The following is a 26,596-nucleotide window of genomic DNA, read 5'->3' as shown; positions in this document are numbered from 1 at the left end:
TCTTATATATGTGTTCTATTTCAGAGAGAGCGCAGAAGGAGGACAAGTGATTGTAGAAGTTGAAGACAAAGTAGCAAAAGTGAGAAATATAAAGGTATGCTTGTGTAAACATCCCAGTACCCTGATACTTTTCTGTGTTTGCTTGGCTATTGGATCTTCCTAATAGAACTATTAAGGGAAAACTTTAAACCAGCACAGCTCTGGAATAATTGCAGCAAAACCATGTGGGAGGACTGTTTTGTTTTGGAGTTGGTTTGTGGTATTTTATTGGTTGTTCCTGTTTTGGACAAAGGAATGAAACAAGTGTTGTGTTTTGTGTATTTTGTATGTGTCGAAACTCCTGCAATCTGGCTGCATGCCATCATTCAAAGCTGTTAGTAAATTGTTTTGGATTCTGTGCTTATCTTACTGCTGCTAAGACCTGGATGATTTATTTCCTTGCATCTCTCCTGCTCTCATATTTGCACTCAGAGTGCAACTGCCTTGCATGAAATGGAGCTAAATGTGTTCAGCTATGCTTCAGGCCTTGGTAAAAGACCAAGAGCTATAAGAGTAAATTGATTGTAGCTGTCATCCTCCCCGAGAGCTTTGGATCCAGTGTGCATGGGAACCAGACCTCTGGTTTAGACTCTTGAACTACTTAAAGCTGCCACAGCCCTTCACTGAATTAATAGAATGGGAGCAAAGCAATTCTGTGTTGTCAAACATGTTTCTGCTCAAAAGGCAAATAAATGAACCATGAGATTACTGTGGGGATCCTAGAAGATGGATGCATTTTCTATTTCTTGTCTCCTTCTGCTTTGTATCTGCGAGTGACCTGGTTATAGCAGATTACTGGTTCAAGGGTAATAACACATTAGGTTTTGAAGAGAAGCCTTGGCAAAAATTGAATGAGAGGATTTGAGCTATTTACCTTTTTGCAGTATAGTTATTTATTTATTTTTTTTATTGATTACAAGGACTCCTTTTTAAATGAAGAAGAGGGAAAAATATTACTGGCATTGATTTTAAAAGATCAAGGCTAAACATTTGTTAAGAAATTTTGACTGAAACATGGTGGAGGCATCACAGTGAGCACCTAGCCTTGAAGAGGGTGTGAAATGAATATCTTGTATTGTTTTGCTGTTGCTGATTTAGACATAAGTTAAAATATATAACTTCTGGACCAAGGACAAGCAAAGAGGTTGCCTAAGTAACTTTGGGTAATTATAATGCTAAAATGCACACCCACAGGGGAAAAATGATCATGCTAGTTAAGGAACCTCCCTAAACTTTCCTAAAATGCTAAAATATTTTGATCATGCATGTGTATGTTGTAGGGTAGACAGGGAAATATGACTAACCAGTCAAGTGTATCATGCTAATTATAAATATTGTGTGCATGGCAGTGTTGGATGTGCTGGCTGGTTTTAGATGCCTGGCACCCTGTTCTGCAGAGCAAAAATAAAGACAACTCACTGTGTGGACTGGCATTTTTGCACTCCAAGTGAGGAACCCTTATTAGGGATGACTGTGTCAGAGGTCTCATGGATGTAAAACATTGCTTATGTTCTGTACATTTCTTCCTCAAAGGCTGCGTTTTGCAGAATCTGAGACTCTCACTGCTTTCTGAAATTATTTTCCCCAATTCCTTGTGTGACAAAACTCTCAGAGACACTTCTCTTCCAGCTGTGACACCACCTGCTCCTGGTGGAGGTATTTGGGCCTCTCCCCGACACCTCCTCACTCCATCACCTGTGGGGGAGCCTCCCTCCACAGGTGGAGGCCTTGGTCATTCAGCTGCCTAAGTGGCTGCAGCTGAGCCTTGTTAGGCTTAGAGAGGGTTTGGTTGGTTGGTTTGTTTGAAGAGGAGCTGTGCACTGCCTTGGCATCCTGTGGAAGTGGCAGGGCAGATGGCACAGCAGGCCCGGGTTATTTGGAGCTGCAAGGGCGGGCTTGTGAGTGTTTTCTCTCTTCAGGTGTCCTAATTGGTGAGTGTGAGGGGGTGAGTTTGTTTTATGATAAACTGTATTTAGAGAGCCTTTGAGGGATCCGAGTTAGTGTGTAAATCTACGTTCTCATCGTTGTATCTGGTGAAGGTGCACTTGGTCGTTCAAACCTTTCCTCACCAGAAGGGTGATCAGTTCTCTAACCAGGGGCTGCCTTTCCTAAGCTGGAGTGGTATTTAGTTGATGTAGTTTTGGTTTTATTGTTACTTATTGCTGTGCTTCAAGCTAGTTTTTGGGGTTTTGTCTTCAGAAAGCCTATGATAACAAGAAGTAGTTGAATAAAAATCTCTGAATTACAACATGCTGTCATTACTGAAGATGATAAACAGGCTCATTAAGATGCTCATTCTGACTAAAGTACTTCATTCAGTGTGGCAAGTTGAGAGTCATGTGGGGTTTAAAATACATGCAATTTTTTTTTTTTTTTTTCTTCAGTGAGACTTATAAATTATTTCTGTCCCCTTTCACTTAGTGCTTTCTAGGTTTAAAGACACCCCAAAAGCACAAGACTGTCAGGTGGGCCTGTAAATTACTTTTCCTTGTAAACCACGCAGCTGGTGACAGAGTTCAGGCTTACAGCGTCCTTTATCTGCTAATTAGGTAGACAGCACTTGCCACCCCTAGGGTTTTGGCACCATTAGTGAAGCAGTTTGTTTAGGTATCAAATTATAATGAGCCTTTTTTTGTCTGCTTAGGTTATGGCAAATGTAAAGGTTACGGCAGAGTTACCAATTAACTCAAAATTGCATGTGGATCGTGTTCATTTTGTGTTCCGACTCATTGCTCTCCTGTGAATAGAGCAATGTGTATTTCCTTGTTCATAAGCTCACCTGTTTTATTATAAATCACTTGGGCAAGATTATACAGAAAGACTTACACAATTCCCTTCATTTCAGTCACTGTTTCTGATCACTCTGGTTGAAAGCCTTCCCTGCCACTGTTTTTAACCCATAATGGTTAGATTTGTTGCGTGCAGTCCCAGTGACAGGAGCATTAGCTTGCAATCATGCTGAAGCAAAGGGGAAATGGTGGCAGATACCTGCATTTCCAACTATGCAGTGAAAAACATCAGTTTTGTTTTCTGAGTTGGGGCACATTTCTGTGATACAATTCTCACTGAAACAGAAGAATGACAGAAATATCAAAACAGTTGTAGAGGTTTCCTGCCTGTATGTAGGTGTTGCAAAGATTAACTAAATAATGTTTACTGTAATAGGCCTGGAGAACCTTAGCTGTTATAAATAATTAATCCTTCAGGAAAAAATGCTTCAGCAGTTCTGTCATGGATGTCTCTACCTCATTCTAAGCATCAAAGGAAATTGAATAAAAAGGATAAACTATTTGCCATTCCTTTTTCACAGTACATATCCTTGATAGACTTCCTGTAAGTTTTAAAGTGCTTACTTTTTGGTCAGCTTCAAAGTGAATTGGTCTTTCTGTCTTTTTATTTCTGTTGTCAGGTTGACAGTAGGCCTGATAGCACTTGGGATTCAAGAGAAAAGACTGTGGCCTTCAGCTTTGATTACTGCTACTGGTCAGTTGATCCTGAAGATCCAAAGTATGCATCTCAGGAAATGGTAGGTGATGCTGTTCTTTGTGTTGTTGTTCCCATCCTGTTTTATCCTTGGTAATCACATCTACAGGAAGAGTTTGGAATGTAGGATACATGAAACTGTTTTCATTTCTGTCCCAGTCTTTGTTTTGTATCATCAGGTATTCAGTCCTTTTGCCTTAACTAGGTGCTGTAGGATTGCAGTACTCTTGTTTGTCAACTAATGCATGCCTTCATTAGGTATATTAACTTGGATAGCAATCATGAATTGTGAAGATCTGAGGACAATAGCTTAGCAATGAGGTTTTTGGGGTTGGGTTTTGGTTGGGGTTTTTTGTTTGGGTTTTAGTTTGGTTTTTTCTTTTGTAGGGCATCAGTTTTGAAAGGGAGGAAGCTCTGAATTGAAAGGAAGAGTGTTGAGGTGATTATGCTGAAAGAATCAACAGTAATCATATTTTAAAATAATAGGTGCATATTTTGCTTATACTATATTCTGAGGATTTTTCCTTGATAAAGCATCTTAAGTGTCTCATAATCTAAGTTTTTCTTAGATTGAAGATCCAAGGTTTGATTTAAGAAAGAAGATTGAAGGATTTGCTAGTAAAATAGGGTGTGATAACAAATTTTTCTCAATAAAATAGGAATTATTAAATCTACTATAAATAAATATAACAAACATCAAAGCTATTCAAAAGTTTCATACTGCATGTGTATAATCACATGTTGGCATGAAAAAGGGTTTTAACCTCTGTTTTGTCTTCAGAATTGTGCCACTCAGGTTTTGTCTGCTATCAGTGCCATCATTCCTGGTATTTCAACCTGTATAATTTTGTTGGTTTTCATCGAAAGTATCACTGAAGACTGAGATAGCTCTATGAAATTTGTATTTCTGGTAGTGGTGAGCACAGGATTATTTTTGCCTTTGGGAGTTATTACTTGAAAAACTACCAAATTTGGTAACTACCCAGAACTATAAGTGGCATTCTTTGACTTTGGTCCATTTTCTTCTAGGTTCAATAGTGTGGAAGATGTTTTAGGAACATGGAGTGTGTATTTAATGTTTTAAAAATGAAGTTGTCTTTATCTAGTGCTATGTACTTTAGAAACTTCCATTTAAGGGTTACAAATAACAGATCTTTAAATCCTGGACTGTTTGGGTTCCTTCTCCCACTCCCAAATTGCTTTACTTATTTTTGTTTTATATTTTTTGTTTCATAGTACACTTAGAAGCATTCTTATTAGAACTGTTAACAGCACAGTTGATTTTTCTAGCTGAAAAGGTTTAGCAGATGCAGGGTTGATAAATGCAGTCTGCCAAGTCAGCCTTATCTCTGCTTGGTTCAAAAAATTATCATAGCTGCCAAATGGAAAATATAAATATTGGCTACAAAGTATAAATTTTTGTCCTTGTTGTTACTAAATACAAGTGCAATTGGAAAAGAATGTAAAATTCAATATAAACAGAGCAGCTTCCTTGCTGGGGCTAAGTGGGCACTTCAGACACTGCGGTGAGTGTTATCAGTTTTATCCAATAAAAACATTGAGGGGGAAGACATGAACTCTCTGGCCAGAGAAAAGTCAGTCATGGGCTACAGTTTCCTTATTGGTGCCTGATGCTGGCTGACAGAGCATCCAGCATTGCTTCATGTAACCATTGGGTTACTGAACCTTAGGCATGCGTCTTTCATGAGTTATGGAAAACTTAAAGATGGACTCGTGCTTTTCAAGGCCTGGAGTCATGAGTGAATTTCTTGGGCTTGTTACCGGTGTTGGTGATTTTAGAACCAGTAAAACATACATTAAAAGTCCTTAGGAAGAAAGCCACTGGAATACTACAGTCTTAACCATGCTTTTGTGCATTTGTCTGCCCCCTTACACTGTATGAATGAGGCTTATTGTACTAATTCCATGTTTTGGATGATTACTTTGGTGCTGAGCTTGAAGTTTCTAAGCTTCCTTCCAGCAATGATGCTATCAGCAGCCAGAAGGGGTTCGGTAGCACTGTCATCCAGTAAAAGCTTTCTTTCATAAGATGACCTTGAATTAATTTTTCTTTGAAGATGTGCTGCCAACTGTTGTCATATGTGATAGGTGTATTGGTTGAGGATGAAAAGTAGATTAAATTACCTGCCTTCAGGTCCTTTTTTGTAGAATCCTGTCTTTTAGTAAATTGTCTTTTTTGTCTTCTGGATGTATAAAACCCAAGTCCTAACAACCTCTGCAGTTATTAAGGATTCTGTGTCAATGAAACAATAGTGAGACAGCTGCAGATTTTAGTGTTGAGTAAAAAATATTGTTTTAAAGATACAAATGTGCTTATCTGAATACTTCTTGCCATTTCTTTCAGAGGTTAACATTCTTCATGTTCCAATCCTTTGCATTGCATTTAAAACATCTGAGGAACTAAGTATGAGACAGAGTTCCATTTTTTTCCCCTCTATTCTATCTGTGGTAAAATACAAAGCTATACAGTGTTCATAAGCTTAATTTGGAAGTCGAATGGTAGTGTTCTGAATTCTTAGTCTTCCTTTATAAGTTACATAAATTCTTCACAAAATGTAAGGTTTTTGAAAATAGTTCAGCTGTGCAGGTATTCTGTTCATTTTCCAAATAAGCTGGATATCAAGTTTCACAATGTGAGCTCTGGAAGGAAGAAGTTCTACACAGAGGGAGTGATTGCCCATTGGAATGGGCTGCCCGGGGTGGTGGTGGAGTCACCGTCATTGGAGGTATTCAGGAGGAGACTTTGATGGGGTGCTTGGTGCCATGGTTTAGTTCATTAGGTGGTGTTGGATTAGTTGATAGGTTGGATGTGATGATCTTGAAGGTCTCTTCCAACCTGGTCTGGACTATTCCTATGGCTCTTCCTATGGCTATTCCTATTGCTATTCCCTGTTTTTTCAGAAGGCCAATCTTGAGATCATTTGGCTTCTTGTGTTTGTTTTCTCCGGCTGGGCGGCTGAATACCTAAATATTTGAGCTGAGGTTTTCATCTGCTTTCACAGATGCACAATTCTTTCCAAAGGGGACTTTATCTTCTCTTTTAATTTTCTTTTTTTTTTTTTTTTTTTCACTATGTGATTTAACTGGGCATGAAGAGAATAGAGGAATCAAGGAATACCCTAAGAGTTGCTGGCTAAATCAACCAGAGCTGCCAGCCAGCCACTAAAGGAAGAAGAAAAGGAAACATACTAAATCTTTCCAAGTACAGCTAAAAGAAACTGAGTGTCCAAAAAATGGTTTGGGCTTAAAGAAATAACAGGTAACAAATAAATATATCAGAACAGGGACAGCCCGTTTGAAGGGCAACATAGGAAAAGAGAAACAAAAGGAAATTCAGAACAAGAGGACACAGTCTCAAGCTGACCCAGGGGAGGTTTAGACTGGATGGTAGGAAGAAATTCTTCATAGAGAGAGTGATTGGCCATTAGAATGGGCTGCCCAGGGAGGTAGTGGAGTCACCATCACTGGAGGTGGTTAGGAGAAGACTTGATGGGGTGCTTGGTTGCATGGTTTAGTTGATTAGATGGTGTTGGATGATGGGTTGGACGTGATCATCTCAAAGGTCTCTTCCAACCTGGTTTATTCTATTCTATTCTATTGGATTATGGGCATTTAAAAGGAAAAGGTCATGATTTTGATTCTGACTTTGCAATTTGTTTTCCATAGTCAATGATGACAGAATGCATTTCCAAACCATCATTGTCAAAATAGTCTTAAAGAACCAAATCAAGCCAACCAACAAAACCCAACAACAACAAAAAAGCAAAACCAACCAACCAACCAAAAAAACTACAACAGCAGCAACAAAAGCAAAAAAATCTAAATGCAAAAGAGAAAACCAAAACCCAACCAAACAAAGGAACCTCACCCTAGAAAACCCCACAAGAAACTCTAATACTTCTGGTAATGTTCCTTTTCCTGCCATATTTGGGACAAACTTGATTTTTCCTCTGAGCTATGTTGCTGCAGTTAGTTTAACCTCATAGAGGGAGGCTTGCTTAGTGCCTGCACCTAGACTTTACCATTTGCATACCTTGAGGTAGTTTTATCATGTATTCTTGTATTAAAGGAGTTTTAAGAGGTAAATTTGGTACTATAGAAAACCTTTAGTATAGGGGGACATACTGTGCTAGAGTGACTATTGTTGCTTCCTTGCCCACCTTTTTCCTCCACAGAAACCTTTGGGAACCTCTGTGTAACTCAGGATTGTTTTCCAAAGACAGTGTTGGAAATCCATCACGCTTGCTGTTGTATAACTGTGGGATAATTCTTTGGCATACTTTCATTACATATATCCATTTGCAGTAAAAATACTGTGTGATTATTATATTGTAATGATATTTAGGATTATACTTCCTATTCTTACAGACAGATTCATTGTCTTAGTTGAATACAATAGTTAATATGTTGGTGTTTTAAAACCACTTTGGTTGTCCCACAAGCAAGCATCTAAATTTAAACTTATTTAGATTTTTGTCTGGTGTAGAGCAGTCTGTTTCAGTCTCTAGAGTTGCCTTTGTAAAACCTAAAATAGCTCTTAACTGATCTTTCCTTAAGTCTGTTTTAGCTCCACTAGGCAAAGGAAAATATTTAAAATGTTACCCATTTAAATCTTGTTGACAAAAATACATCAGCTTGATTTAATGCAAGCACAGTTAAAATCTGAAGGGTGTTCTGCACAAGAGTTTTCTTAGGGCCTCAGGAAGACATGTAAGCATTAAGTATTCTTGTAGCTGGTTGTTACAGCTTCAGACTTCAGCTTCCCTCCAGCCATCCTACCCATCCGGTTATTGTGCATGCACAGTAACCATGGTGGGCAGACTGACCCACAGGATGTACAGGCAAGTTATTTGCACACAGCAGTTGCCATAGATAGCTGATGTGTAGCAATCTGTTCCTTTTGATAAGAGGAATACATCACATGACTAACAAGCTTTGAATGGTAGAGACAGTGAAATCCACAAAGGTGTTCAAGTGCCCAATTTGCACTGGTTTCAAATCTCCAGCTGGGTTTTTCCTCAAACATTTTTTGTATATATCAAGCTTAGGTATTGAACCTCAGTACATCAGTTAAATGGAGATTACAGTGTTTGTAAGGGAAATACTAACACAGGCTTCAGAATTTTTACCTCAGGCTTTGAAAAAAAAAAAATTAATCAATTATATTCATATTAGTCAAGGAATTTCATGCATCTGGGCTTGACTTGGTAAGGATTTTATTTAGCTTTGGCATAGTAAATTAGGTTTATGCAGGTACGAATATTCCTTCATTGTCCCTCTGAATATCATTTTCAGTCACACTGTGACCCTCATTGGACCTTCTAAAACACAATACTGAAAGCACTCAACCAAAAAGGTCATGGCCAAATAAAAAGGTGACTGTCTTTGAGGTAAATCTGAGAAACTTGAGAGCACACAGAGGTGCCTGTAAACAGCTGAGTGATGACATACTCTGGCATCTTTTTCCCCAAAAGATTACATTGTCTGTGTTGAGAAGTGGCTGCCCATAAAGAAGGGGGGCGGGGAACAACACTTGGTTTCAAGATTTTGTGTGGCTTTCCTCGTATGTAGAGGTTGCACTGTGATGTGTCACGTGTGAAAAGTAACATCTTGAAGTTGGATGGCTTTACAGTGAGCAAGTAGTAAAGAGATGAAAACAAATCTAATTGCAAATGTCAGTAACTGCTGCTAATTTCTTGATGTTCTCACCTCCTACCCCTCTATTCTTCAGCACTGGCTTATTAATGTAAGTGAAAGAGTAACTGTGATTCTTTTCCTGATGCACTTCCACTGTGCACTTGAACCCCTGAGGATTTGGCAAGGCTGATCAAAAGCAAGACAATGTATTAAATTCAAGGTAGTTTATTTCTAAACTTCATGTAACGAGTGAGACAGGTTCTCTTTGTCTGCTGCAAATGTGGGCTTAGGAACAACTCATTTCTGTTCAAACACATCAATTATTTCTGTCTTTGTTTATAAATAAATTCTTTGGGAAGATTGAGTTTTATTCTGTGTTTTGAAGGCAGAAATAGAGGTTACTGATGGCCCATGTGAGTAAGCTTCACATCACTCATGTAAACAGATGTAATTTCTTATTTGAAACATACTCATTTCTTACTTGCCTTAAAAGTACGATAATTGCTTTTTATCACATTTGACTTCCCATTATAGTTGGGTTTTATACTACTTCCAACTAGGAACAGGCTAGATGGATAGGTGATTTTCTTCCCTCCTTGTCAGAGTGTAACTGAAAAGCCAATGGAACAAGAAACAGACATGTTTGTTTTAATACTCAGGATCTCCAATATGGCACCAGGATTGTTGGAGTTCTTTTTTGGAGGGTTTTGTTTGGTTGTTTCATGTGTGTGTTGGAGAAGTTTAGGAAAGTTACACAACTGTATTGTTTGGAAGCAAAACATTGCGACATACTTTCCAACTCTTCATCAAGCTACACCACTGTACTTGCTCCTCTTTTGTTTTTAAATATTTAGTCACACTTCTGAAGAACTTTTAACTGAGAGACCTTCCCTTTCTAAGCTGAGTTTGTGACACTTCCACACCTCCGCACATTCCCTGTGAAATGCAAGTTTTTGTCTTGTGAATTCTCAAGACAAATTCCAAATCTGTTATCTGACATGTGTGCTTAATTCTGAAACTTCTGACATAACAAAGCTCTAAGTTAAATCTTTTGAAAAATCTTTTGGTTTGCACTCTCCATCTCTCTCTCCTCCCTGCCCTGCCTTGGAGCACAAGGAGGGAGAGGCAGAGACAGTGGGTGTAAATGGCATTTTTGCATGAAATACTTGAAAAGCAGTAAGCATTCCATACACAGGATTTTTTTTTTCCCCTCAACCCAGCATGATACAGAAGTGAAAGTAGAGCATGCTATAAGAAAAAGGCTTTTTGTGCAATAATTGGATCAGTATGTAATGGACTATGACGGAGGGAAAGAAACCACCATATAGTGCACAAGCCAACCTCATGAGGTTCAACAAGACCAAGTGCAGGGTCCTGCATCTGGGTCGAAGCAATCCCAGACACAAATCCAGGCTGGGCAGTTACTGGCTGGAAAGCAGCCCTGAGGAGAGAGACTTGGGGGTGCTGGTGGACAAGAAACTCAACAGGAGCTCTCAGTGTGCACTTGCAGCCTGCAAAGCCAATCAGATCCTGGGCTGCATCAGGAGAAGTGTGGCCAGCAGGTCAAGGGAGGTAATTCTCCCCCTCTACTCAGCCCTGGTGAGACCCCACCTGGAGTACTGCCTCCAGTTCTGGAGCCCCTATTACAAGAGGGATATGGAGGTGCTGGAAGGTGTCTAGGGAAGGGCCAGGAGGATGATCAGGGGGCTGGAGCACCTCTCCTATGAGGACAGACTGAAGGAGTTGGGGCTGTTCAGTCTGGAGAAGAGAAGGCTCCAAGGAGACCTTTTTGTGGCCTTCCAGTATCTGAAGGGGGCCTACAGGAAGGCTGGGGAAGGACTTCTCAGGATCTCAGGTAGTGCTAGGACTAGGGGGAATGGAATGAAGCTGGAGGTGGGGAGATTCAGGCTGGATGTGAGGAGGAAGTTCTTCACCATGAGAGTGGTGAAACCCTGGAATGGGTTGTCCAGGAAGGTGGTTGGGGTGCAGTCCCTGGAGGTGTTTAAGCCCAGGCTGGATGAGGCTCTGGCCAGCCTGATCTAGTGTAGGGTGTCCCTGCCCATGGCAGGGGGGTTGGAACTAGATGATCCTTGTGGTCCCTTCCAACCCTGACTGATACTATGATACCATGGTACAATATACCTTCTGCCAGCAACACAGCTACTGTGTTTAGTTCATGATGGAATAAGATCATTCCTTCTGGCTATACCAAGATATCTGAAAAAAAAAGCCTCCTCTGGGATTTATTCTGAATAATTGCAAGTTTCAAAACGAGGCTTATTGGAAGACAAAACCAAATCAAGTTCACTTTCAGTTTACTGTGCCTAACATAAAACCATTTTTTTGGTTATGACAAAAATATGACAAAAAAAGGGTTGTAGACAGGTGGATGATGGTCTCTTCTCCCAGGCACCCAGTACCAGAACAAGAGGACACAGTCTCAGGCTGCGCCAGGGGAGGTTCAGGTTGGATGTTAGGAAGAAGTTCTATACAGAAAGAGTGATTGCCCATTGGAATGGCTGCCCAGGGAGGTGGTGGAGTTGCCGTTATTGGAGGTGTTCAGGAGGAGACTTGATGGGGTGCTTGGTGTGCCATAGGTTAGCTGTTTGGGTGGGTTGGATTGGTTGATGGGTTGGACGCGATGATCTTGAAGGCCTCTTCCAACCTGGTTTGGTTTATTCTAAATAAAGGTCTATTCTATTCTAAATTAGTTTTAAATAACTGAGGCATTGAGATACTTGAGAGAAATATAGTCACATATATTTACATGAACTATAATTTAATGCAAATACATTTCAAATATGAAGCCTAAATAGGAGTACATGAGAAAGGATTAAGCTGAATATTGGTAACAAGTTGAAAGACATCAATAAACCATTTCACAAAGAATGAAATGAGATATTTTTCAACTCTTAGTGTTCATACACACTCATCGTGTTTCCCAAATAAGTGCTGACCATTGCTTACTGGATACACAGGGCACATTCTTTACATTGGGCAGGCAGTACAATTTGCTAAATAATTTTGAAAGGATCTCTAAGAGCATTCAGCAGCTTAGAAGAGAATAACAAGTTCTTTTGGCTGCCTTTTGTGCATGTTGCCGTGAGCTTGCACATTCCCAGTCTGTGTTAGTTCTATAAACCTTGTGATTTTTGCCTGTCCTACAAGTAAAACTAAAAGATTGACACTGGTGTCCTGCAAGCTTTCCAAAGCAACTTGCTGGTATATGATCATTTGGAAGGATGATGGTGATTTTTTTTAGACTTAATTTATGATGATGGAGATTATAACAAACGAAACAAAACCAATAAAACTCTTATAGAGGTGAGCTGCATGCAGGTGTTGATTGTACTTTATTACTTGCAGATGACCATTCACGATTTAAATTCCTCTGTATAATCATACCACAGAATTTCCTCCATGCTCATAAAGCAGTAATATTATTTTTCTTCTCCTTTTCATGTGAGGACCATTCCTTATTCTTTCTGCTTTGTTTTTGTAAAGGGAAATTTGGGGGGGAAACTACTGCAATAGGGTTTTTCCTAGTAGGTTGATATAAGAAATTCTTCACAGAAAGAGTGAGTGGTCATTGGAATGTGCTGCCCAGGGAGGTGGTGGAGTCGCCGTCATTGGAAGTGTTTAAAAAGAGACTGGATGAGGCACTTAGTGCCATGGTTTAGTTGATTAGATGGTGTTGGGTGGTAGGTTGGCCTTGATGATCTCAAAGGTCTTTTCCAACCTGCTTAATTCTGTATTCTGTAAACCTAAAAAAAACCTGAAAAAAACCCAAACAGACATTGCAAAACAGGTTCCCTTGCTCATATACAAGTATTTCCACAGCATGGCTGAAAAGAGTGGAAAGTCATATTCATGTTGCTTCCAAGGTTGATCCAAGATTGGTTTTAGAATGGTTTTCCTCTGATTTTAGCATTATTTTATGAATAACTGCAATTAGTCTTTAGGCAACTGAAATCAATGAAAAATTAGTCTGAATTTCAAGTCTCAGGATCATATTGGTCTGTGAGTTCTGTAGTCTCTGTGTGGAAGAATGCTGATAGACTTTCGGTAGGTGACTGGGCCAGGTGGGGGGGGGGGCGGTGTGTGTTTTATGGGTTTGGGGTTTTGTTTGATGAAGGATTTTGTTGGGCAGGTCTGTGCTGGCACTGAGTAGTGAAATGCATTTATTGTAGCAGCTATGATGAAGTTCAACACAGTCATTTTGCTTCTTTATGAAAATGTGCCATGTTTCTAACATGCTGCATCCCTGAGACTGGCCTTGCATGTGTAACTAGCTAAAACCTGGAAAACACAGTATCACAGTATAACTTAGGTTGGAAAGGACCTCGAGGATCATCGAGTCCAACCTATCAACACAGACCCCATGACTAGACCATGGCACCAAGTGCCACGTCCAATCTCCTCTTGAACGCCTCCAGGGTCGATGACTCAACCACCTCCCTGGGCAACCCGTTCCAATGACGAATGACTCGCTTGGTGAAGAACTTCCTCCTCACCTTGAGTCTAAACCTCCCCTGGCGCAGCTTGAGACTGTGTCCCCTTGTTCTGGTGCTGGCTGCCTGGGAGAAGAGGCCAACCCCTTCCTGGCTACAACCACCTTTCAAGATGTTGTAGAGGGCAATGAGGTCACCCCTGAGCCTCCTCTTCTCCAGGCTAAACAATCCCAGCTCCCTCAGCCTCTCCTCACAGGGCTTGTGCTCAAGGCCTCTCCCCAGCCTTGTTGCCCTTCTCTGGACATGTTCAAGTGTTTCGATGCCCTTCTTAAACTGAGGGGCCCAGAACTGGACACAGTACTCAAGGTGTGGCCTAACCAGTGCAGAGTACAGGGGCAGAATGACCTCCCTGCTCCTGCTGGCCACACTATTCCTAATGCAGGCCAGGATGCCATTGGCCCTCTTGGCCACCTGGGCACACTGCTGGCTCATATTCAGGTGGCTGTCAATCAGCACCCCCAGGTCCCTCTCTGTTTGGGAGCTCTCCAGTCACTCCAACCCCAGCCTGTAGCTCTGCATGGGATTGCCATAGCCAAAGTGCACCTAGATAACCTAGATAATATGCATGTGTTCTGTATTATTGTTTATTCAAGTGTTTGGTATGACAGCAGTTGTTCATTTATATCAAAACCCAGCTCTTCTCTTTTTTATAGATGTGTGCTTTCTTTCTTTATCTCCCCTAGTAGTTAACTTTCATATTTTTCTGTTAGCTAAGATGATACACCCTAGAGAGATGTGTGTGTGGCCTTGATCACAATCTGAATGAGTCATCCTTTTGGCTGGATCTGAGCACCTGCACGCTGACTCCAAATTCTGTGTTGCTTTTAATCAACAAAAAGTCTGCCCTTGAGAGCTCACATGTGAAAAGCAAAATTATCATCTTTGTGCAGTTGTGGCTTTTCTGCTAAAGCAGATTCTGTTAGTGCATCTAAATTGCCTGAGTGCATGAAGGTGAATCAAGTTAATTCAGTCTAGAAACATTTACAATAACCTCAGCACATCAAAATTCTCATCATCAGCTTAGGGTTTATCGCTCACGGAGGTACATGCTATTATGGATTGGTTCTCACCCTTTGTAACTTCAGTGCCATAATGTCAGGGTATTCTAAGCTCTGAAGCAGGGGATCTGATGCAAGATGTGTGTCTTAGCAGACTGTCACTGAAAAATAGTTGATCAATAAGCTTTGGAATGGACCATTTGAATCAATCCTTTTTGGACAGGTTGTATTCCCAAGATGCTGAACAGTAACTAATGCCTTCCTAGAACTGGGGGTGTGTGTGTTTGTTTTTTCTTTTGTGCCTGTAAGGATTGACTTATTTCAGATTACATCCATTAAGACAGGTCTCGTCTTCTTCTCTACTGTTATTAAAAGTGTTTTCTGAGTTCCCTCTCCTGCACACAGATATATGTAAGAGTGTACACATGGATTGTATGGATGTATGTACATGGATGCTGTGTGCCTTTACAGTAATGTTGGCGGATTTTCTTATGAAGAGAGTCAGTCACTAGAGAGCATGTACATTGTCCCACATGACAGACCTACATTTAAAGTATTAGGTCTGAAAAAGTAATCTAAGAAACTGTGAGGATACAGCCCAAAATTAATTAATCTTACCTAAGTTTCTTTATATGTATAGATCTTTAATTAAAAAGAATATTCTTATTTCATAGGCAGAGGCAAATATGTTAATATCAGTGAGCAAGGAGAGGCTTCTCTAGTTAGCATCAGAGAAGCAGAGACAGAAAATGGCAGGGGGATATTTATTCAATTTAAAGCAGGCTGGTGTTTAAAAAGCTGTGTAGATGTGGTGCTTGGGGATATGGCTCTGTGGTAGACTTGGTAGCATAGGGCTAATGCTTAGACATGGTGATCTTGAAGGTCTTTTCCAGCCTAGGTGATTCTGTGATTCTGCAGTTCTTTCAGGGAAGTTATACAGAGTTTCTAAACCACTTCATATGTGGTTTTGATAAATCACTGCCCACCCTTAGGACTTTGTTTCATTTGGGATATGACTAAAAATAAGATGAGCTCAAATTACTGGTGCAAGACTGCTTTATGCTTTTTGTCTTAGTAGCTTAAGTTTTCTGAGACCATAAATATTTTGCAAGTTTTGACCAGATTAATTGATTTTTTTTTTTTTTTTTTGGTAGTAAAACATCTTTTAGTTTGTTTAAATTGGTTTTCAGCAAAGCAACATCCAGGAAAGAACCAATTGCTTTGAATGAGAACAAAAGAGAAGGTGCTCAGCCACTTGGATCCCCAAAGGCCCATGGGACTGCATGGGATCTATCCTAGGGTACTGAGAGAGCTGGCAGATGAGCTGGCCAAGCCGCTCTCCATCATTTTTCAACCGTCCAGGCTCACTGGAGAGGTCCCACTGGAAGCTGGCCAATGTGGTGCCCATCCACAAGAAGGGCTGGAAGGAGGAGCCAGGGAATTCCAGGCCTGTCAGTCTCACCTCGGTGCCAGGCAAAACTATGGAACAGGTCATCTTGAGTGGAATCACACAGCACTTACAGGGTGGCCCAAGGGATCAGGCCCAGCCAGCATGGATTTAGGAGGGGCAGGTCCAGCCTGACCAACCTGATCTTCTATGATGAGGTGACCCGCCTGGTGGATGTGGGGAAGGTTGTGGATGTAGTCTACCTGGACTTCAGCAAGGCCTTTGACACTGTTCCCCACAGCAAACTCCTGGCCAAGCTGTCAGCTGGTGGCTTGCACTGGAGCACTCTGTGCTGGGTTAGGAACTGGCTGGCGGGCCAAACCCAGAGAGTGGTGGTGAATGGTTGTCTACAACTACCTGATGGGAGGTTGTAGCCAGGTGGGGGTCAGTCTCTTCTCCCAGGCAATCAGTGACAGAAGGACACGGTCTCAAGCTGCAGCACAGGAGGTTTAGGCTGGATGTTAGGAAGAAATTCTTCACAGAAAGAGAGATTGGCCATTGGAATGGGCTGCCCAGGGAGGTAGTGGAGTCACCATATTTGGAGGTGTTTAGGAAGAGACTGGATGGGGCGCTTAGTGCCATGGTTTAGTTGATTAGATGGTGTTGGATGGTGCGTTGGGCTTGATGATCTCAAAGGCCTTTTCCAACCTGGTTAATTCTGTATTCTGACAGAACGAGACATGTCTTGCCTTGTGTTAGATTTAGCTGAGTGTGTTGTGTTACGATAGCTGAAAATGGATTTGAGCAACTGCTCGTATAATTAGGAGTAGATAAGCTCTTTTTGGCTAGAACATCGATGTCGAAAGCTTCATGGGTAATACTTTTTGTTATCCTCATTGTGGAAGAATGAAGTTTCCTGATGAATTTTAGAAGCCAAAGATCTCTCAGTGCAATGATTCCCAGTCTTTTGAAGCAAGATCTCTCAGAGCTGTCTATGGCCTTTACTGTAAAGACCACAACAGTTTTGCCATGACCTATAAATGTAACCTGACTGCTTGGAAGTGTGATCAAAATAACTTCCTTGTATTGTCCTCTGAAACACAAATCCCTGTGGGACTAGGAGAGGTGCATCTGCAAATTCCATGGAAAAGTGCTCCTTTAGCTGTTAATGTTGTGACCCTTATGCTTGGGCTCACCTTGGCTGGGCTTTGGACTTCTGCACTCCATCTCACACATCATCTTCAGGACCTCCTTATACAGTGTTATTGGTGATGGTGTGTGACTCAGGCTGCCCCGTTAAGTGATGGTGCTGTGAGGCCATTTTCTTTTCCAGTCTCTATTATTTTGGTGCTATTAGCTGCACCCTGTTTCTTAATGGCTGAAAGTAATGGCCAGAGTAGTTCACTAATGACTGATAGATAGACTCTGTTGTTGTTGCATATTGTACCCCCTTTCCTGGTAGGACACAAGTTCTCCTTTGAGGTGTTTGAGTGTCTCAATTCACTAACCTTTTAATAAGTGTGAAACCTACTTGCTTTTATCTTCTTCCTTTTTTTTTCTTGTGCTATTCCATTTGATTTTTATTAGAACCAAAGGCATATCTCATAGCTGCTGTTAAAGGTCTAGAGAGAGTGAACTGCTGTGAATTTATCACTGGAGCAGTGAGGTTTTCTCATATTCCAGCACATATTTTTAAATTGCAATCAAGTGGATGGGTTTGGTGGAGCTAGTTTAGCATTTTAAAGCAAAGAATCACTTCACTTCTCTAATGACTGGGAAATGTTCTAGTCCACAAGCTGAGGCTATTGTTCCTTTCCATCATCAGTAAACTTGCAGACGACACCAAGCTGGGGGTAGGAGTTGATCTACTGGAGGATAGAGAGGCTCTGCAGAGGGACCTGGACAGATGGACAGAGTCCAATGGCAGGAGATTGAACACATCCAAGTGCCGGGTTCTGCACATTGGCCACAGCAACCCCATGCAGTGCTACAGGCTGGGGTCAGAGTGGCTGGAGTGCGGCCAGGCAGAGAGGGACCTGGGGGTGGTGGTTGATGGTAGGCTGAACATGAGCCGGCAGTGTGCCCAGGCAGCCAAGAGGGCCAATGGCATCCTAGTATCATCATAGTATCAGTCAGGGTTGGAAGGGTCCACAAGGATCACCTAGTTCCAACCCCCCTGCCATGGGCAGGGGCACCCCACACTAGATCAGGCTGGCCAGATCATCCTGGCCTGGATCAGGAACAGCGTGGCCAGCAGGAACAGGGAGGTCATTCTGCCCATGTACACTGCACTGGTTAGGTCACACCTCGAGTACTGTGTCCAGTTCTGGGCCCCTCAGTTTAGGAAGGATGTTGACTTGCTGGAATGAGTCCAGAGAAGGGCAACAAAGTTGGTGAGGGGTTTGGAACACAAGCCCTGTGAGGAGAGGCTGAGGGAGCTGGGGTTGCTTAGCCTGGAGAAAAGGAGACTCAGGGGTGAACCTTATTGCTCTCTACAACTACCTTAAGGGAGATTGTAGACAGGCAGAGGTTGGTCTCTTCTCCCAGGCAGCCAGCACCAGAACAAGAGGACAGAGTCTCAGGCTGCGCCAGGGGAGGTTTAGGCTGGATGTTAGGAAGAAACTCGTCATGGAGAGAGTGATTGCCCATTGGAATGTGCTGCCTGGGGAGGTGGTGGAGTCACTGGAGGTGTTCAGGAGGAGACTTGCTAGGGTGCTTGGTTGCATGGTTTAGTTGATTAGGTGATGTTGGATGATAGGTTGGACATGACGATCTTGAAGGTCTCTTCCAACCTGGTTTATTCTATTCTATTTTTTTGATTTTTTGGCAGCTAACATTGTTATATTTAGTAGTTACTTTTAATGTGCCTCAGAACTCTAAGCCAAGAAACTGACACTGAATTTTCAGATCCCGTTTAAAAAATCAACAGCTTTCTTGACTTCTATATGTGGAGAATGAGATAATTTAAAGCCTAGGCTAAAATTGCTTTTAATAGTTTTAACTTAAATTCATCAGAGACTCAGAGGACCTATGACTGCCTTCAGGATGCATTTAGTCTGAAAACACAGAGATTTCAGAGGACTGTGGAAATTTGCTTGCAGCTCTTCACATTGTCCTGCTTTACGTCACTTCTGTGTGTTTGAGTCTCCTGGTACCGCACAATGCTTTTATTGTCTTGCTTCCTACTGCATGTAATTTGCATAAATTTATTGCTTATTACAGTATATGGAATGCAATCTCTTTCTATTCCATTTATTATGAATGTAAATGGCTTTCTACAACCGAATGTCATTGGCTTGTTGAGTTGGAATAGCAAAAAGGACTAGAAGGTCATCTTTTGCTACTCATTTTATTAGTCTGGAGTCGATGGTTTTTTCCCCTCTTAGAAACTGAGACTGTAACTGTACAAGTAAAGTGGCTCTATGTAGTTCCAGGGAATATTCCCTGAGCACTGAAGCTTGGTCATCTATATCACTACATTGTGAGTTGTTTCTGGTGCTGGTTGGGCTGGGGTAGCTGTTAGTCCGCCTGACAGTTTCTAGGCACAGTCCAGCAACAAACTCACTGGAGCAGGCTGCCCAGAGAGATGGTGGAGACTTTCTCTAGAGAGATTCAAAACCCAACTGTGCAGCCTTTTCTGGGTGAATCTGCTTTAGCTGGGGGATTGAACTAGATGATCTCCAGAGGTCCCCCCAATTCCTCTCATTCTATAATTCTGTGACCTAAAGCTGTGATGACAGCTCCCTGAACAGCTCTGCTCCCAGCAGAGGCATTAGGGGTGGAGGGTTAATTATGGGGGCTGAACTTTGCTACAGACTCTTTAGCCCCTTTGTTTCAATGGCTATGCTCCATACTATGCATCAAGAATGCTTTTTCTTTAAATATGTTGTCTAGCAGCATGTTCTGGGGATGACACAGTTTGTAAGAATCTGGAGCCACTTTTATGGCTAGACTCAGTATAAATCCCTTTTCTGTGTCTGTGAGTCAACCTTTTAGAGTCCCTGCAGCTTTTATTTTAAAGATGGACTCACCATTAGAGCTAGTTCTGTCCAGAACACCTTCTGCACTGTGCCATTTTGTACACTTATTCACTGATTTGGGCACCTGACATCACACCCCAGAACCTGAAGACACATTCTTTAGCGTATCTGTGCAATGTCAGAGAGCTCTGAACATTTCTAGAGTTTTCTTTCTACCTTCTTTCTGTATTGTTCCATCCTCCTTATAGTTCTGGCTGCTGCTGCTACAGGTAGAGAAGTATTTCTCAGACCCCTTTTTGCCTAAAGAAAATGGGAAGAGTAGGCAGGAAGAGAGATGAGACAGAAATAGGACTTGATAGCACGTTTGAGGTAATGAATGCCTGCTGTTTAAAATAAGAATGTTTGTTTAAGGACCATTAACTAAGAGGCCAGGCAGGGCACAGAGACAATTTGTCACTTGAAGAAAAGAGAATATCCACTAGTTCCTTTGATTGTTCTGAGACCCAGCTATGTGAAAAAATTACATAAGCTCAGGTTGCAATTAAGTCTTGACATCCATTTCTCTCACAGGTACTGCTTGCAGGTAATCTACCTAATCTCTTTGAAAAACAGAAAATTATGAAGTATCCCTGCATAGAATTTACCCTCCTCCCAGTTTTTCGTTCCAGAAGGAATGACACAAGTTGAAAGCTGCTTTTAATATAAAAGATTTTTTGGACTTCAGAAATATATTGCAGTCAGCAGCATGCTGCCCAGGGAGGTGGTGGAGTCACCATCAATGGAGGTGTTTAGGAAGAGGCTGGATGGGGGGCTTGGTGCCATGGTTTAGTTGATTAGGTGGTGTTGGATGATAGGTTGGACTCGATGATTTCAAAGGTCTCTTCCAACCTGGTTCATTCTATTCTATATGCTGAATTAAAATAAGCACTTTTATTTCCAAAGCATCAACAGAATTTACTTTCCAATTTGCAGTGCACTTAGCAACTGTGTAATGATATTAATGAAGCAGCATGAGATACAAACCTTTATTCTGAGAAAGAATCCATATAGGAGTTTGAGGATGTTTTCAGTAGACTGGGCTGAAATACGTTCATGTGAAGTATTGTTGAATTTTAGATGGTGTAAACTTGGTTAAAACTTCACAGCATACAAAAGTTATCTATGCTGTGCTTGCTGAGCATCCAATATATTATATATATATATAATTATATATATTATATATATATAGCATCCAGTATATTATTATTATTCATGTATATTATTCATTATTCATGTATATTCATGAGGGCATTGAGTCCATCATCAGTAAATTTGCTGATGACACCAAGCTGGTGACAGGAGTTGATCTGCTGGAGGGTGGAGAGGCTCTGCAGAGGGACCTCGACAGGCTGGACAGATGGGCAAAGTCCAATGGTATGAGATTGAACACATCCAAGTGCCGGGTTCTGCACATTGGCCACAGCAACCCCATGCAGTGCTACAGGCTGGGGTCAGAGTGACTGGAGAGCAGCCAGGTGGAGAGGGACCTGGGGTACTGGTCGATGGTAGGCTGAATATGAACCTGCAGTGTGCCCAGGCAGCCAAGAGGGCCAATGGCATCCTGGCCTGCATCAGGAACAGTGTGGCCAGCAGGAGTAGGGAGGTCATTCTGCCCCTGTACTGGTTAGGCTACACCTTGAGTCTTGTGTCCAGTTCTGGGCCCCTCAGTTTAAGAAAGATGTTGACTTGTGGGAACGTGTCCAGAGAAGGGCAACAAAGTAGGTGAGGGGCTTGGAACACAAGCCCTATGAGGAGAGACTGAGGGAGCTGGGGTTGCTTAGCCTGGAGAAAAGGAGACTTAGGGGTGACCTTCTTGCTCTCTACAACTACCTTAAGGGAGGTTGTAGACAGGCAGCGATTGGTCTCTTCTCCCAGGCAACCAGCACCAGAACCAGAGGACAGAGTCTCAACCTGCACCAGGGGAGGTTTAGGCTGGATGTTAGGAAGAAGTTCTATACAGAGAGAGTGATTGCCCATTGGAATGGGCTGCCTGGGGAGGTGGTGGAGTCACCATCATTGGAGGTGTTCAGGAGGAGACTTGATAGGGTGCTTGGTTGCATGGTTTAGTTGATTGGGTGATGTTGGATAATAGGTTGGACACGATGATCTCGAAGGTCTCTTCTGGTCTGGTCTATTCTGTTCTACTCTGTTCTTTCCCCCAACAAACATTAATGGTGTTTTCGAGATCTTGTAAATGGGAAGACCCAGATTATTGATTTGCTACAATTGTGCTTGCAATGTATTAAAGATGATGGTAAATAGTGAATAAGGAAGCATCTGGATATAATGAAATAATTAATGACATTTGAAATGACGACATGAAAAAATGTACTTGAAAAATATTTTGCCATAACCTTAACTTTTTTGCCTTGTTGCATACCTTATAATAAAAGCATAAACATAAGGAAAAGGACCCATGGTGAGGAATTAATTGACAGTGGAATTCTGGAGGAAACATTTATGTGCATAGAATAAAAAGCCAAAGCTTAACTTGAAAAGAAATTTCTTTTATTAAAAATGGTTGAGAAACTGATAAAAAAATGAAGTGTTACTCATTAAATGCTCCGGTTTGTACAGAGCACTGTGCTGCTTTGACCTGTTTGTGTAGCTTTGATCAAAGCTGGCAGCCATGTTCTAAAAACAAAGAATTTGCAGATGCTGGGGCCTTTTTTGTTTTGAGGAGGGCAGACTATACAGATGGTGAGTGTAAGAAACACCCAGTGTTTCTGCTGTAAGTCATTACTCTGAAAAGAGAGAAGCCTGAGATGAATTCCTTTGGAGATACATGACTGTCTTGAACAGCATGGTTGTCTGACAATCACCCAGCAATTCTGGCATGTGGTCTTTATATTCCATAGGCTTCTGGAACAGAAACAACATTCTCTAATAACTGAATTCTTGGTTGGGTCAATGGATAGTGGAGGTAGAAATACAGATATTTAGGTTGTCATATTTCAGTAGATCCTCAGGTTGTGTGTAAATCTGTCATTTTTCTGAGGGAGTATATTTAAAATAGCTCAGTGCAATAAGCTTACTTTGGGAGAAGAGACCAACCCCTTCCTGGCTACAACCACCTTTCAGGTAGTTGTAGGGGGCAATGAGGTCACCCCTGAGCCTCCTCTTCTCCAGGCTAAACGATCCCAGCTCCCTCAGCCTCTCCTCATAGGGCTTGTGCTCAAGGCCTCTCACCAGCCTTGTTGCCCTTCTCTGGACACGTTCAAGTGTCTCAATGTCCTTCTTAAACTGAGGGGCCCAGAACTGGACACAGGACTCAAGGTGTGGCCTAACCAGTGCAGAGTACAGGGGCAGAATGACCTCCCTGCTCCTGCTGGCCACACTATTCCTAATGCAGGCCAGGATGCCATTGGCCCTCTTGGCCACCTGGGCACACTGCTGGCTCATGTTTAGGCGGCTCTCAATCAGCACCAGAACAAGGGGACACAGTCTCAAGCTGCACCAGGGAAAGTTTAGACTCTAGTTCAGGAGAAAGTTCTTCACCGAGAGAGTCATTCGTCATTGGAATGTGCTGCCCAGGGAGGTGGTGGAGTCACCATCCCTGGAGGTGTTCAAGAGGAGATTGGACGTGGCACTTGGTGCCATGGTCTAGTCATGAGGTCTGTGGTGACAGGTTGGACTCAATGATCCTCGAGGTCTCTTCCAACCTTAGCGATACTGTGATACTGTGGATAGAACTGGCAATATACTTCACCATAAAAAGTATTATACTGATGCACTGGAAAGTTTTTATAAAAGGATGGATAGTTATTTAAACTTAGTATAAAAACATAATGTCTTGTATTTCAGTCCTTTTGAAGTCACTTATTTTGAACTTCTAGTTCTCTGCCTGTTGCTTCCTTATTTCTTGCCCCTTTTAATGTGCCACCATAGGACAAAAATTAAAGAGAAATAAAATTTAACACATCTTCAAGACGGGAGCACTTTAAACACTGATAAAATTGATTTCTTCTGTCTTGTTTCAAAAGGAAAAAATATACCCTCTGCATGTATTTTAATATATATATGTATATAATAATTTTTAAATGATTTAATATATTTTATTAGTTTATGGGCAAATTTATGCTGTGCTCCTTAGACAATCATATGTGTTCAACTGAATATTTTTAGGGCTTTATTTATTTAATCCCAGAAAGCATCTCCAAGAGGGAAACTCCAGTATTGTCCTCACAGGAGATGTCTTGTCATAATATTCTGAATAACTGGGGGGTGGGGGAGGTTGGCAGTTTGCCAAAATGTTTTTGTTCATCTTGATGATACAAAAAAAAATCTGGTTTATTGTTGTGGTTGTAATGACACAGAAATATTTGACCTTAATTGGGACATGGGAATTCCCTGGGTTGGATGCAAGTTTGTTTTATGATCGTTAGCAGATCTGCATCCTTTTCTTTATGAAAATGTATTGATGTTATCTTTGCATCATCCTGTAAAAATAAATGTCAAAAGCAGATGTAAAATACCTTCAAGATCAACCAGCCCAATACTTCCATAATGCCAATTTTGCTTTCTGTCTTGTTAAGCAAGCTGCACTATGAAGCACTGAGCTATGGTCACGTTAAGCTTGGTTTGCTTTTGTGGTGTGAAGTGAGTGTGGCAGAGGACCATACAAAAAAGTAGTTATGTCCAGCCTAGAGTGATTTCTGTCACTAGGAGGGCAAAAATAGAGGATACTGATAGTCCCTGCAGACTCTTCCATTTAACATTTCTGATTAGATGTGCGGTGACTGTTCGTTGCACCTCTGGCTGTCAATATGCAGCCCCCCCAGTACTTGCAAGCTGGGAATGAACAGAGGATTCTGACCTGGCAAGAGAGTGGAACAAACAATTTATTCAACCATTAGTCCTGGCCAACTTTGCTGGCATCATATTCTCACCAATATATTAACAAGAGCTCTGTCCATGAGCTCAAAAGTGACCCTAAATTACCTCCAGTTTGTATTCCCCTGGAAACAGGAGAAGAACAGGGTGAGGAGTCAGGGCTTCTCAGGGCAGGCACTGATACCTTTCTTTCTTTCAAGATACTATGATAAACTGCTAAAGCTATATGAATTTGGAAAGAGCATCTTTTCCTGAGAAACCTGTAGAGCTCCAAACCTTTTTATCTTTTTTTAAGCAACTCTGTGGCACATGCTGTTGACAGCATTCTTTTTTTGTGGATTAAAAAACATCCATGAAATTGTAATGTTGCAAGAACTTTTGAAGAGTTGCACCACCATCAAGCTACTCACTTGGGGATTTGTCTGCTGGTTCTTGATCTCAATAAACATTGAGATGATATCTGAATTCACCTAATGTGTAAATTTTTCCTTCACAACCTTTTTGTGGAAGTCAGCTACATGTTTAGTGCTTTGAGCAGTCAGGTAGGTGTTTTCACAAGAGTGAAAATAGTCCCGCTGCTGAAAAGGGTGGAAACATCACTGTTGTATTACTGTTCCCTGCACGTTCCGGGAGGTTGGACTAGATGACCTTTAAAGGTCCCTTCCAAGCCAAACCATTCTTTGATTCTGTGCATGTCCCCTGTGTCTGTGAGAATAGTGATTGCAGGTCCCTCCCTTGAGAACCATGCTTAATGAAGATAGCTGAAATTTCTTTTAGGTGTGGGATGAAACCTGCATGTATGCAAGTAGGGTTGATGGAATTGCTGTTTTCTTGGCCTGCTGTTTTGGCAACAAGTGCTGCACATGTTCTAAAAGCTGGCCAGATTTTCCTATCAGAAGGCCTGTACTTATGTCTTTATTCTAAGCAAACAAGCAACAGAAAAAAAATTTCTTCTAATGATTAAAACAGATACAGTCCTAAGCATACTGCCTGAAATTAGCAGTAATTTGTTTGTGTTTGTAGTTGTAATTGGTTTGTGTTTGGTTTTTTGGGGTTTTGGGGTTCTTTTTTTTTCCCCCCTTCTTCCAATGAAGTCTCCTCCTGAACACTTCCAATGATGGTGACTCCACCACCTGTCACTGTGCTGTTGTCTGAGTCTTACAGATGATTGTTAACCTTTACAGAATTACTGAAAGATGTGGACCACTACTTTTTCCTCCTGCCCCCTCATAATACAGTCAAGCAACAGTCTTTTTTTCCCATCTCCGTCCTGTCTTCTCACCAAATTAATGGGCAGTTATTTTCAAAGACACAGCTGAAGATTGATATCTGTTCCTGCTGCCTCAAACAATAAAACTTACTAATTTTATGTTGTTTTTCTTTACTTTCTTTTCACATGGAATTACAGACATCTGCTAATGACCTGGGATCCTAGCCAAGAGCTAGCAGTGGTGGGAGAAAATGCAGGATATTTATAACTTCTTTATAACCCATTACTTATTCCTTGCCCTCTTCATTGCAAGAGAGAGAGAACTCAGTATTTGAAAAAATAATAATTCAACTAACAACTCTCACAGTGTTTATTTTGTGCATTTTAAGAGGATATCAAGCTGCTCTGGTTTTAATTATTCTTTTGTTCTTTAGAAACACATTCAGGCACAGATAATG

General features: G+C 41.4%; 1 protein-coding gene across 3 annotated transcripts in view; it reads left to right on the top strand.

The window, feature by feature from the left end:
• Positions 1-26,596, top strand: part of STARD9 (StAR related lipid transfer domain containing 9) — a 132,237-nt gene that overhangs the window by 10,956 nt on the left and 94,685 nt on the right. For all 3 annotated transcript variants that reach the window (XR_010990284.1, XM_068162231.1, XM_068162230.1), the window contains exons 2-3: positions 25-94; positions 3,449-3,565. Coding sequence is in view for 2 of the 3 variants with exons in the window: in XM_068162231.1 (XP_068018332.1) it covers positions 25-94; positions 3,449-3,565 (187 nt within the window). In the remaining variant the exon portion in view is untranslated. The remainder of the gene's footprint in view (positions 1-24; positions 95-3,448; positions 3,566-26,596) is intronic.

The sequence above is a fragment of the Melanerpes formicivorus genome, unplaced genomic scaffold, assembly GCF_026170545.1.
Source record: "Melanerpes formicivorus ecotype bairdi unplaced genomic scaffold, bMelFor1.0.p_v2 SCAF_62, whole genome shotgun sequence".
Classification (NCBI taxonomy): Eukaryota; Metazoa; Chordata; class Aves; order Piciformes; family Picidae; genus Melanerpes; species Melanerpes formicivorus.
Note: the sequence above shows the minus strand (reverse complement) of the source record. Positions and strands in the feature narration are given on the sequence as shown.